The sequence below is a fragment of the Herpailurus yagouaroundi genome, unplaced genomic scaffold, assembly GCF_014898765.1.
Source record: "Herpailurus yagouaroundi ecotype Mexico unplaced genomic scaffold, PumYag 162, whole genome shotgun sequence".
Classification (NCBI taxonomy): Eukaryota; Metazoa; Chordata; class Mammalia; order Carnivora; family Felidae; genus Herpailurus; species Herpailurus yagouaroundi.
The window spans coordinates 42,204,989-42,218,648 of NW_024412403.1; the positions used below are offsets into that span (position 1 = coordinate 42,204,989).

The 13,660-nt window shown below is 35.8% G+C and overlaps 1 protein-coding gene across 2 annotated transcripts in view; it reads left to right on the plus strand.

Moving 5' to 3' along the window:
• EPHA3 (EPH receptor A3) overlaps positions 1-13,660 on the plus strand; it is a 360,676-nt gene that overhangs the window by 89,420 nt on the left and 257,596 nt on the right. For both annotated transcript variants that reach the window (XM_040484241.1, XM_040484240.1), the window contains exon 3: positions 7,604-8,264. In XM_040484241.1, the coding sequence (XP_040340175.1) occupies positions 7,604-8,264 (661 nt within the window). The remainder of the gene's footprint in view (positions 1-7,603; positions 8,265-13,660) is intronic.

The window sequence follows — 13,660 nt, forward strand, 5'->3', positions numbered from 1 at the left end:
ACTTTGATATTTTTTCTGGTGATGCTTTCAGTCTTTCAGTACAAACAGGAGTCTTTCTGAAATATATATTTTAGTAGTCAAAAAGTTCTAGTATAATGAGCTCTGTTACTCTCTGCACTTGTGGGTGTATCCTGGTTACATTCATAAGAAAAACGTACATCCTTCTATAATCTTTTGGGAAATATTCAGTGCACATTCATTCAACAGAGGTTATCTTCTTACAACATCTCTTCTGGATCTTTGCAGCAGTTTTTCCTAAGCCCTCTTCTTTTCTTCGGAGAATCGATTCCCAGTCCCGAGCTAACCCTGTGCCTATTTTCAGTGGTTTCCCACTGTAGCAAATGAAGTCGAGGCATGCCAATTGATATTTCCAAATTGGCCCAGGTCTTTCTGTTCATTTCCTTTCTTTAAAAAAAAAAATTAACATTTATTCATTTTTGAGAGACAGAGTGTGAGCGGTGGAGGAGCAGAGAGAGAGGGAGACACAGAATCCGAAGTAGGCTCCAGGTTCCTAGTTGTCAGCACAGTGCTGGACTCAGGGCTCAAATTCATGGACCGCGAGATCATGACCTGAGTTCATGAGCCAATGTCAGACACTTAACCGACTGAGCCATCCAAGCTCATTTTTTTAATGTTTATTTATGAGAGAGGGAGAGAAAAAATGAGCGTGAGTGGGGAGGGGGCAGAGAGCAAGGGGACAGAGGATCCAAAGCAGGCTCTGCCCTGACAGCAGAGAGCCTAATGTGGGGCTCCAATTCACTAACCGTGAGGTCCTGACCTGGACTGAACTCAGACACTTAACTGACTGAACCACCCAAGCACCCAGGCCTTTCTGTTCTAAGTGACTGCCCCCAGACCTACTGCTCAGCGCCCTGTGTTCTAGCCAAACTGGATTCCAATTCCTTAAACAGGTTCTGACCCCACATATCTTTGTATTTGCTCACACTTAGTATGTGTATGCCCCCATATTTCCACCTGTAGAAGCGCTATCTTTATTACCCTTCTGTCTCTTCTTCCTTAATGTTTTCCCACAACTTTCCTTCCAGCAGAAATCCTTTCTTTCCCCACTCCTTGAAGTACCTCGAAGAGCAAGTGTATTGTCATCCGCCTTATGTGACACATATGCCTCTCACTCTGGCATCAATTTCTGGAGACCAAAAGTCACATGTCACTTATTTTTTTTTACTATCCCTGGCTTCTAATCTAAGCTTTACATAGAAATATTTAACAAATGCACCTAGAATTTAATAAAACTACTGTTAGAGAGGCATCTTAAGACATCACAAATCACCACAGAAAATCACAGTGGGAAACTACCAAACTATAGCAAACTGTGAAAAGAGTAAGGTGTCTAAAACCGTTCTCTTGCATTCATACCAGGAGTACTATGTGCTTGAAGGTAACCCTCCCACACACACTGTTTACATCTTTTTGTAATGCAGACGCTTTGCATTTACCACCAGATGTGAAATAGAACACTATGATTAGATTTACTTTGCTCGTTAGAATAGAATCTTACCAGTCTTTGTGGGAGGTAGAAGATGAGGTTATTCAGGTGAGCTTCTTTAAGGCATGTCTGGGACTTGGCAAATCTAAAATCGTAAAACAGATGGGATGAGGGCTGAGCAAAAGTCCATTCTACAGAGACGGGGCAGTGCTATCTAGAAACTTTAGACAGAGTTTCTGAGGAGATTCATAAATCTTGGAAGCTGGTATTGGAGTATGCAGCCAAGTCAAGTAGACATCCGAGGTTAATAATCCTGTTGGCAAAGGATGTATAACATTGGTTCTCAACCTTAGGGATACATTAGAATTGCCTGGACAATTTAAAAACAAATAATTAGCTTGGACAGAAACCCTGAAGCAGTATTCTTAAAAGGCTCCCTGGCTAATGTTACCAGAAATAAGAACCATCGATGTAGGGAATTAGACAGACTGTGTGGTCAGAAATATGGCACACTTGGGGCGCCTGGGTGGCGCAGTCGGTTAAGCGTCCGACTTCATCCAGGTCACGATCTCGCGGTCCGTGAGTTCAAGCCCCGCGTCAGGCTCTGGGCTGATGGCTCAGAGCCTGGAGCCTGTTTCCGATTCTGTGTCTCCCTCTCTCTCTGCCCCTCGCCCGTTCATGCTCTGTCTCTCTCTGTCCCAAAAATAAATAAACGTTGAAAAAAAAATTAAAAAAAAAAAAAAAGAAATATGGCACACTTGTCCACAGGTGCAAAGCTGTGGCAACAGCCCTGAGGTCTCAGCACAGTGTACCACTGAACCCCACCAGGGAGGAAAACGATTCAAATCAAGATGGTGAATCCGTGGCCACTCTAGTTCTTGTCTCAGTCTAGAGGTTTAAGGAACGGAGAAACACTGAGCATGAAGATGGAACCATTTGTGTGTGAGGGAGTGGCTAAAGTAAAGACAGAGGCTCCAAGGTAGGTACGGATAGCAGACCCCAGGAGCCCCACACTAAGACACTGTCTTTAACAGTCTGCGGCTTACTGTAGCTACAGAAAGTACCATGGCACGTTCAGTATTCCTGAGAATTCCAAACAGGGCTCTCACGTCATCCTCACTCTTTGTCTCACTCTCTGAAATCTTTTGTTGGCTTTCCTTATTATTATTGTCTGGCCTTTCACTCCTTTCCTAGTTTTTACCTCTTTTTGGTGTGCTTTACCCTAACTAGGATGTTGTTCCCCCCTTAAGTAAGGCAATTCTAATTTGATGATTATCAAATTTTTGTAGAATACTTAGGAGTTAAGGGTGGGTAGGGGAGTGGATAATAGTCATTATTATTAAGATTACCAGTCATACCATCCCAGGCCTGCCCTTTTGGGGCATTTCTATTCTTAGACTCTAACCCATACCTTGTTATCTGATATTTGTTTTCAACATCAGGTCCCCATCTCTCTTTTCATTCCCTGGTTACAAAGGTAATTCTCTGATTTGACCAAAAATCAACATCAACAGCGAGACAAGTTAAAAACCAAACAATTCTATTCCTTACTTGTTTCAACTCTTTTATCTTACTCTATCTTGTTATAGAATGGTATTAGAAATAGGTATCTGTGTGCATGCTCTTCAGACCAGAATGGGCTAAAAACTATTTATTAATAAATGGAGATATGATTTTTATAGATATAGCTGTGCCTGACAATTGACAGTGACATTCTTACTGTAAGTGATTATGCATTTCCACGTGTAAAATGCTGATGCATGGTAAATGTTCAAGTATTTCCAGGATGAACACTGAATTTTGAAATGGCTATGCATGTGTACAGGGGGAATAAACATGGGATCAAGAAATATGAGTGGAGAAAGAATAGCATGGATCAACTTAATATCTAATGCAATTTTTGAGTGCAAGGTTAGGCATCATTAGCACTTAGTAAAGTGCAGAATAATGTGTTTCTTATTAACCATTGAAATGCAAATGTAATATTGTAAACTAAGACTATCGGTGATCATTTTTTTTATTGTCATCTGCAAATTTCTAAGAAACTGGTTTTAAATCTTATAAGGTAAATCATGAAAGTTCTTTTTCTTACTTTTTAAATGTTTCCCAAATTATGTCAGCCTATGCACTAAACATATTGCAAGTTCTCCTCTCTTAGAAAATGTAAACATTTTCCTCCTTACTTCCTATTAGCAAGTAGCTAAAAATGTGTCCAAGAGAGTAATTAATATCAATGAGTATAAATCCTTAATTACTATCATTGAGACTTATCAGAATGATAGTTATTAGGTTAAATACTGATAAATTATTAAAAATATATGTTTTCCTCCCAAAATATATGTTTCACTCAGTGACAAGGAACTGTTGTATCCAGAAAAATATAAATAATCTCCTTTGTATCCTACTCTATGTTTTGATAATGGGGAGGCTCACCGTGTTTATACCCTGGGAATAGGTTTCAGAATGACTTTTTTAGGGAGATGATGTCTGGATACATGATTTTCTAATAGTCACAATAATTTGGAAAAATAAAAATAAAACCACAAGGAACTCGGCTCTGGCCTTTGTGGTCTAATAATAAAATCTCAGGGTAACAATCTGGGAAAGAGGCTAAATATCAAAATTGTTGATTTTGGAGAATTTGACCATTAGAAAAAAAATTGAATTCTTTCTAGTTCTGTATTCCCTTCTGCTGAAGACGTTACTGCTGGAAACCCCTTGCAGAGTTTTTTGTTTGTTTTAATCAGGAAAATGAAGGGAAAGATCTTTTCTTTGTACCGCGCAATTCTGTATGTCACCAGTTAGTTCTATATGGCACCCATTTTATTTTCCCAGGTTTTCCTTGTGACAATGACTATGGCAATATAGTATTTCTAATAAATTATGAACATTATACTTTAGTTCTTGGAATAGGAAGAAAGGTTAAACATGAGCATTCGTTAAGTTTATGAAGTGTAAGCATTACAATCACAGCTTTAATTAGTGATTTCTGTTGTTGCTGCTGCTATTGAGAAAAATGCTCATTTAGGGATTTTATTTCTACTGTCTTTAGTCCTCAGCAAATGCCAGGGTTTGGGACTTGCTCTTTTTGCCAGTGGACTGAGAGGGCAAGCCACCATCACTTACAGGCAATTTGGTCTTGATTACAAATTAATGAAGTGATAATTGCTCTATGCAGCCTTTTATGTGCAAAGCATGCTGGTGCTGTTTGTATTATCTTCTTGCAATTTATACCTCAGCATTCAAGGACTTGTGATAGCCTGCCAAATTAGCATTGAGAGGAAAAATGTTAAACTACGGGGATATCTCTATAATTAAAATCATATTTTACTTCAAATTGTGAAAATCTCTAATCTTAACCTCTGTTTGATGTTTAGTAAAATACTGTCCATAGCAGGATTAATTTGCAACTGATTCATCGGTTGAAGTACACACTCCTATCTATTCTGATAAGAAAACAAAACAAAACAAAAACAAAACAAAACGAAACAAAAAAAACCCTTGATCTAAAAATTTTAAGTCACTTGATTTATTTTTAAATAATGATATCCATGATCTAATTTTCTCTCAAGTGTGCAAATAAAGGCCTTACTCTCTGGAGTTTTTGCTAGTTCTGTACAATGTCATAGTTCTTTACAGTGTCATCGTAGAACCACGGTAACAATAATAGACAAAATTACACATAGTGCTGACTTTTAACATCAGAGTTTTTTGGAGTTCCAACTCTGTTCACTTTTTTTATTTTTCTGATATTAAACATATATATGAATTTTGCTTTAACTGTGACTTTACTCTTACAGGCAATTCAAAGTACAATCCTCAGAATTTAGATGCTTAGGTACACCTTTTTTCTTAAACACTTCCTGTATAATACAGTCATAGAGTGGATGTTTGAAAATGGTATATTGATGATTATTTAAAGTACAGTGAGGGTGTTTCTTTTCTTATATTAATATATAAATATAGCTTGTATATTCGTTATAGGGTTTTCTAAAACATTCTAAATTTGTTCCTTTCATGGACTTTGGTGTGACAGTGGGGTCAAGCCCATTTTGCTTCTGGAAAATGAGCACTTCTCTTGTATTCCAAACTCTGGAATCAAAGTTATTAACATGAAGAGTGGTTTTTGCTATTTGCTTTTATTTTGTTTTTAGGTTGGTAGAAGAACAGGGGAGAGGAAGAAGTTTTTAACCTGTTTACTACATTAGTCAGGTCTACATATTGGATTTGATAATTCAAACATCCTAATGTAAATAATTTATTTTTTTTCTTAACATGTTTCAAAGACCAAATAAATGTTGTGTTTCTTGCTTGTGGTTACCATCAATTCAATAAATTAATATTGTATCTAATTTTGTGACTGGAATTTGTGGATTGGAACTCTTACGTGTTTTTAAGATTTATAATTACAAAAGTGTTTGTACATCTTAAATGCTGTCCGTTTAAGTATTGAAAACTTGTCATTCATGATGAAAACAATTAACTCCCTCAGTGGAGGAAAAAAAGTGGAACGCATTTATAATGAGTTTCATGAGAATTTTGTTTATTTATAAAATTAAAATATATTCTCTAATACGACTTTATGTTTGCACTCCTTTGAGTGACTTCCTTCATATATTATAAGAAAATAATAAGTTTTATACATCTCTCAAAATATGAAGTTGTGTCCTGCATATTATGGAGTATATGAATAGGTCCAAAGCGTAGCGAATGCATAGGAAACCAAAACTAATCTTAGCATGCCTACTGTATTAAATTTGTAAGTGCATTAGGTATTTAATAAAGATTATATAGCACAGAATGTTTCTTAAGAATGACAGGATTATGGAAGGCATCAAGGAGAAAACAGCACAGTCAGGTTGGGGTTATACCATAAACAAGAGAAAATCTAACATGGCTTTTGACAACAGTAAAAAGGTTTACAGTGACGAGAGCATAGTATGTGCATAAGTGACACATGTAATTCACTAGTCTCAATTCAAACTTTTAGAAAAATATCAATGTATTTTGGGATCAGTTTTTGGAAGAATGCCAGTATCAAACTAAAGAGTGTGAAGTTATTTATAAATAATGGTCAGCCAGAGAAGGCTTTGAATTCAAGTATGACATGGCAAAAGATGTATTTTCCTGTAGCACGAGACAAAATTGGGCATGGCAAAAAGAAAGTGTAGACACAGGTGTAATAGTTAGAAACAGATTGTATAATAGTTGCAGAACCGTAAGTACCGCAACGTGATGCTAACTTAAAAGCTTCCCCAAATCTGTCGCAAGGATAACAGAAAGCAGTGCTTCACTGTCCTACAAAGTCCTGAAACTATTTAAGTGTTTTTACAGTGAATACATGTTATGTTAGGATAACCTTAGCTGCTATAACAGTGAAAACCCAAATAGCCACCTATTTCTTGCTTGTGTAAAATTCAATGGGAGTAAAACGTATTAAGAATTGAAATGTTCGCTACATTTACATCTTCTGCTTTCCGTGTATAACTATTAGTTTTTTATTTTGTTGGCAGGGGGAGGCATGTTTGTATTTTTACTTCAGATTTTCTTTCATGGTTCACCCAACATCTATTCCTTGAAATGGTTATATTTAAAAAATGTCATGCATGGAGATAAGTGGTCATGACATCATCCAGATTCACCTTGTTATGCCTAGATACTGATTTTACAAAATTCTGGACCAAATTGGAAAAAGATGAATAAAAATTTGTTGTAGGCAGTGGTATTTTTCATTCTCTTTTTAAATAACAAACCAAAAAAAAACACATTAAAAATGTATGTACAATAAAACCATTTCATAGTGTTATTTGACATAATTGATTTGAGGTTTTTGATACTGGAATCTTTGACTGGTTTTAATCAATTGCCAGGCAATTTTTTCCTGACTATTTGACAAACCACAATACAATCCAAATGTGTTAGTCGAAATTTTAAATTACTTAGTGTCGATGAATATAGAAACTTGCAAATAATAAACTTACAAATAAGAAAGTTATGGAGTTGTTCCATAACATGATCTTTAATGAGTAACACTGAAGTTTCTCTTTAAATATTTTGTATTTTCTGAGATGCCATTAACACCCTGATCTTGTATGCATTATTATTCATTATGCTTATTTCATTATTTCTCATTTTTTTTCTCCTTTGATTCTTCAGTGGGAAGAGATCAGTGGTGTTGATGAACATTACACACCCATCAGGACTTACCAGGTGTGCAATGTCATGGATCACAGTCAAAATAATTGGCTGAGGACAAACTGGGTCCCCAGGAACTCAGCTCAGAAGATCTATGTGGAGCTCAAGTTCACTCTACGGGATTGCAATAGCATTCCACTGGTTTTGGGAACTTGCAAAGAGACTTTCAACTTGTACTACATGGAGTCTGATGATGATCATGGGGTCAAATTTCGAGAACACCAGTTTACAAAGATTGACACTATTGCAGCTGATGAAAGTTTCACCCAAATGGATCTCGGAGACCGTATTCTTAAACTCAACACTGAAATTAGAGAAGTAGGTCCTGTCAACAAAAAGGGATTTTATTTGGCATTTCAAGATGTTGGTGCTTGTGTCGCCTTGGTGTCTGTGAGAGTGTACTTCAAAAAGTGCCCATTCACGGTGAAGAATCTGGCCATGTTTCCAGACACAGTACCCATGGATTCCCAATCCCTGGTGGAGGTTAGAGGTTCTTGTGTTAACAATTCTAAGGAGGAAGATCCTCCCAGGATGTACTGCAGTACAGAAGGTGAATGGCTTGTACCCATTGGCAAGTGCTCGTGCAATGCTGGCTATGAAGAAAGAGGTTTTATGTGCCAAGGTAAGAGTCTTCTCTATTTTCCTTTGAGTTGTATTAATCACCTGTGGGTTTATTATCATTGAGTCATAGAAAGAAATGAACGCAGCCTGAACTCACTTGGCAGTAAAACATGCCTCAAACAACATGCCTCAAACTGAACAGAGTCTATTTATAGACCAAATTTATCTCACTTGATGTGTTGATCCACAGTTTGTTATAGAGATATTCACGTGTTTGACTATGTGGTGCTGGCCTGAACCACACTGGAGGTGTTACATATGCTATTTTTAAGTGTTCTCTGCTGTTTAATGACCACGGTAGTATAACTCCAGATCAACTGGAAAAACAAACCAAACAAACAAACAAACAAACAAACAAACCCAAAACTGTCTCTTTTATGTAGAGGGAAGAAACATCATTGGCAGTCAGGTAGTCTAATTCTAACAGAATAAGATACTACATTGTTCGCTTTTCTGCCTCATAGTGGTACATACTTCATTGTTATAAAATGTATTCTCCAGTGGTATCTGTTCATCAAATACACGTTCACTTACAATGTGTTCGTGCTTTAATAGAGATTATTTTATTTAAAAATCCAGGGTGGATACCATAGTGTTTGATGTATTGAGGGGTAATTTTAAAAGAAATCTCTGCTTCATGATTTGGCCCTTTAGACTGCCCAGGAAAATATCTGTACCAATGCTTACGTGCAATGCAATGTACCTGCAATGCAATGTGCAACTGCAATGCATATTCGAGTCTTCATATAGTAGCAAAGAACCTGAGCTCTGCCATCAAATTGATTTTTATTAAAACTCTATTTTCATAGAAGTAAAATTAAAAGATAGCCTTTTTTTCACATAAGATATGACATATCAGATGAAAATTTCCATTTAATCCAAAGATTTGTTAATTTAGCATTAGGCAAAGTTTAGTGTTTAAGAACACACTGACATTATTATTAAAACATGTATAAATACATAGGAGAACTTAAATACTTACTTAGTCCTTGGAACCTAGTCTTTTAATACCTTTGTTTGCTGTTATACTCTGCACATGAATTGAATTTGTAGCCATTCTAAATCTCAAACATGCGGAAGAAATGAATATACTTTATACATAAATTAACCTTTCTAACAATGTGAACAGAACATATCACTTTGCTTTTGACTATAGACTAGGTCTATAGAAGAAAAATAAAAGTAGTGAGAGCAAAGGCTATACTGTAGTCTCATACTTTTCCATGTTGTTTAGATCCTTGACAAGCACCAACAGAAATATTGTTACCAAGCATGGTTTTGAAAGTTCTAAAATCGACACAACATAGTAGTTACTACTTGCTTATATACATGAGTGGAGAGAAGTCTCAACAGCCTTTATAATCCACTTTGAATCATATTTTGTCACTGTGGTATTCTTTGTGATATATGATATTGGTGAGAATTATTTTAAATAAAATAATAAAGGCCTAGCTCAGGAGGAATTAAAAAAAATTGTCCATTCTTTCTAATTTGGTCTCTACTGAACCAGTCTCTGATATCCACACCAGCACAGGAATAGATGTGTCTCCTTCTCAGAGAAATCAACATGCATCAATTTATGCAGAACTATCTCATAAAATATGACATTGAGCAAGAAACCTAATCATTAGATTTTTGGATTTAAAATAATTTTCGTGTTTTTATAATCATATTGAAAGTTACAAGGAATTGAAAAATAAGTATCAATGAGGTAAATAGAATCATATAAAAGTATTAATACAAATAAATAAAGCATACAAATAATTAACTTACATTACATGCTATCTTGAGGACAAACTAGTAGCACCTAAAAAAGTCAAATTAAGTTGTATTTAGAAAATCTACAATGAGGGGTGTCTGGGTGGCTCAGTCGGTTGAGTGTCCGACTTCAGCTCAGGTCAACTTCTCACAGCTCGTGAGTTCGAGTCCCACGTTGGACTCTGTGCTGACAGCTCAGAGCCTGGAGCCTGCTTCGGATTCTGTGTCTCGCTCTCTCTCTGCCCCTAACCGACTTGCATTCTGTCTTTGTCTCTCTCAAAAATAAACATTAAAAAGAATTAAAAAAAAAATTCACAATGAATTCAAAATTGCTATTTTAACCTCATTTTAATTTACTGAACTACTTTTTTTTTTATTTAAAAAAATTTTTTTTTCAACGTTTATTTTATTTTTGGGACAGAGAGAGACAGAACATGAACGGGGGAGGGGCAGAGAGAGAGGGAGACACAGAATCGGAAACAGGCTCCGGGCTCCGAGCCGTCAGCCCAGAGCCCGACGCGGGGCTCGAACTCACGGACCGCGAGATCGTGACCTGGCTGAAGTCGGACGCTTAACCGACTGCGCCACCCAGGCGCCCCATGAACTACTTTTTTAAAGTAACTACTATGCTATTAAATTGCATTCTATGTCAAGATTACGCCTAGAGGTAACATTTATGTCAAAGTTCTATATCTTTGATTCTTGTAGTTTATTATGTTGAAGGATATCAACAGCATCTTTTCGATATAGTAATGCTATGTCATCACAGACTTTCTCAGCATTTGAAAATACTAGTTTCAGAATGAGATACATATGCATTAATAGCACATTTTTTCAAGACAAAGATCATGAAGATAAATCAGTAAAAATAATTATAATAGAATTAGAGATGGCCCATGAAGTGAGATGTGATTGTAATTTAAAGGGGGGGATGATTTTTTAGTGATGTAATTTACAGGTGGAGTGTGGTCCTAGGGTCATATCTTGACGTTTGCTAATGATTACAGGTGAGTTTTGGCTTCCTTTCTTTTTTAATCGCAACATATTTGTGTATTCAGGTTATTAAACAATGCATCAAGGTAATCTACTTTGTTCTGATTTACATATTTAGCAAATGTTTATTTAAATATATTAGTTTGGCCATTACTGTACTACATCTTAAAAAATCCAGTATTCCACCAATTGGTTCCGTATCTGGTGCAAAGCCTGTAATTTTGCTGCTGTTGTCAGTGACAGTGCTGGTGTTTCCTGTGCCTGTTACGGTTTCCTTTCTTTTAATTTTTAATATTTTTTTTTTGGTTGACTTTGTAGTAAAGCTTCAGGACTGTTCCAAATAGCTTGCTGTGTCAACATTCTATCAGCACTGCTTATATTCAGGCACACAGAAGAATGGTAATCCCCAGAAAGGAAACAGATAAAAAGATAGCTAGACAAACTTCGTATATTTCATGTGATCGCTTTCATTTTGTTTTTTTCCAAAAAAAATATTGTGTCACTCTTTAAAAAAAAAAAGGATGGGACAATAGCTTGACATACCCACTACTTGGAATACACATACAGCTAGATTTTAAAAATCTCAGGATAATTTTCTAACACAGCGATCAGCGACCATGGAATTTCAGTTGCCTAACACAAAAGAAAACAAGAGTCCTTCACTTTATTTAAAGGAATATTTAATGGATGCCAAATTCATTCAAAGCACTGTATCCGAACTCAAAAACATTTTTTCAACATTCATTCATTATTTACCAGATGCTAGACAGTGTGCTTATATGCCAACTCATATCCATGAGCTGTCTTTATTTATCCCCCAAATAACCTATAGGTACATATTATTATTATCTCCATTCAAAAAAATGAGAACAAAGCATTCACAGGTTAAATATCTTGTCTTCGTGTATTTAATAAGTGCTGGATGAGATCTGAAACCAGGCCCTCTCATTCAAGGTTGCAGTTTCAAACTCAATCCACACAGCTTCCCTGTGGTTTAGTCCAGTGGTGACAGAGACCAAGAAACCCCATGAAGACACAGATTCCACAGGAGTTAAGAGTACTGTAAATTGAAGGAGGAGGAGGACCGCAGTGAGTTGGCATAAAGTAACTAAGAATCTGTTAACTTACGGTTTATCTATTTCAGTTCATTTCCCACATCTTTCTGTTTCTAGATTGTTTGGAAGAGTTACTAGCCAAATAGCCAAAATGTCATATTTTGGGAGGACTAAGCTTAGCCTGGGTGATATCTAATAAAATCTGGATATATAGATCACCAAGCATCTTAGATATACAAAAAAAAGTCTACCAAATTTAATTCAATACGTGTTTTTGACCATCCATTAGTACAAAGTAATAATGTGCCAGACACGGGGAAACATAGATGAATTGTATGTACCTTGCAGGAACTCACCATCTACTATGAAAGACAAATACATAAATGAATAATTTTAATGCAAGACAGACCAATCAGTCTTCTACCAGGAGTACAAGGAACTTTGGCAATGTAGGGGAAGGAGAGATTAATTTTGAGTATTTCAATATTAATAGTGGAATTTATTCATTAATAATGAGAAGTCTTTAGTGAGAGATTTGGATCATCACTGTTGGGATTGGAAACTTTTGGAGTAAGAAGAAGAGGCTAACTACCTTACGGAGCTTACATATTCTAGAAGGTAAAGTTTATAATTTGTTTATTGAACCATTATCTCAAAATCTCAAAATATGTAGAAATCTCTCCCATTAGAGTTTTGTGTTCTGCGTTTGTTCCACAGGAAGGCTTTATAGAAGATCTAAATTTCATAACCAGATCATTTTCTGACCTTAGTAATGAAATATTCTGAACCATTTATTCCAGTATAAATGGATAATTGGAACAGTTGAAGTTTGGTTAAGCATACTGAAAATAGGGCAATGTCCATTTGAAAATAGGAAAAATGTATTGATAAAAACATTTTATTGTCAAAAAGCTCATCCATCAGTTTCAGAACTATAATTAAAACCAGAGTTATCTTTGTACAGGACAAGAACCCTAACCATTGCATTACACTTTTCTTGTATATACTTTTCACAACAGTATATTTTTCCTGAAATGAGAAAAATAGTGGAAAATATCTTTTCACCATTTATTCAATTATTCAACAATGACCGAGTTTTGTAATATGTACTAAAGTCTGTGCCAGACACTAGGAAAACAAAGATAAACATTATCTCTGCTAAATTAGTTTGATTCGTAGATCAAAAATCTATGTGTATTGTGTGTGTGTGTGTGTGTGTGTGTGTGAGAGAGAGAGAGAGAGAGAGAGAGTATGTGTTTAAAATATTAGGTCTTTGCTCTTAAAAAACATAGATTTTTTAACTGAATTATTAAACAGAGCTAAGTTAATAATAGTTTAAACTAAAAATAAGTTATTAGTGTTAATGAGGAAGGAGGTATTGGTGTGAGAGGATATAAGTGATAGGAAATTAAAATTTTCTACAATTAGATGCTTCATGTTGCTGCTCTTCCTTTTCTGTGCCAAAAATGAACACGGGAAAGCTAAGAATAGAAAGTGGTACACCGTTCTCTTTCAAGGACTGGTTAGAGGAAGAAAATAAGAGAGGAATGAAAGAGATATTGGTAACTAAAGAGTCATTCAGGAATTGCAT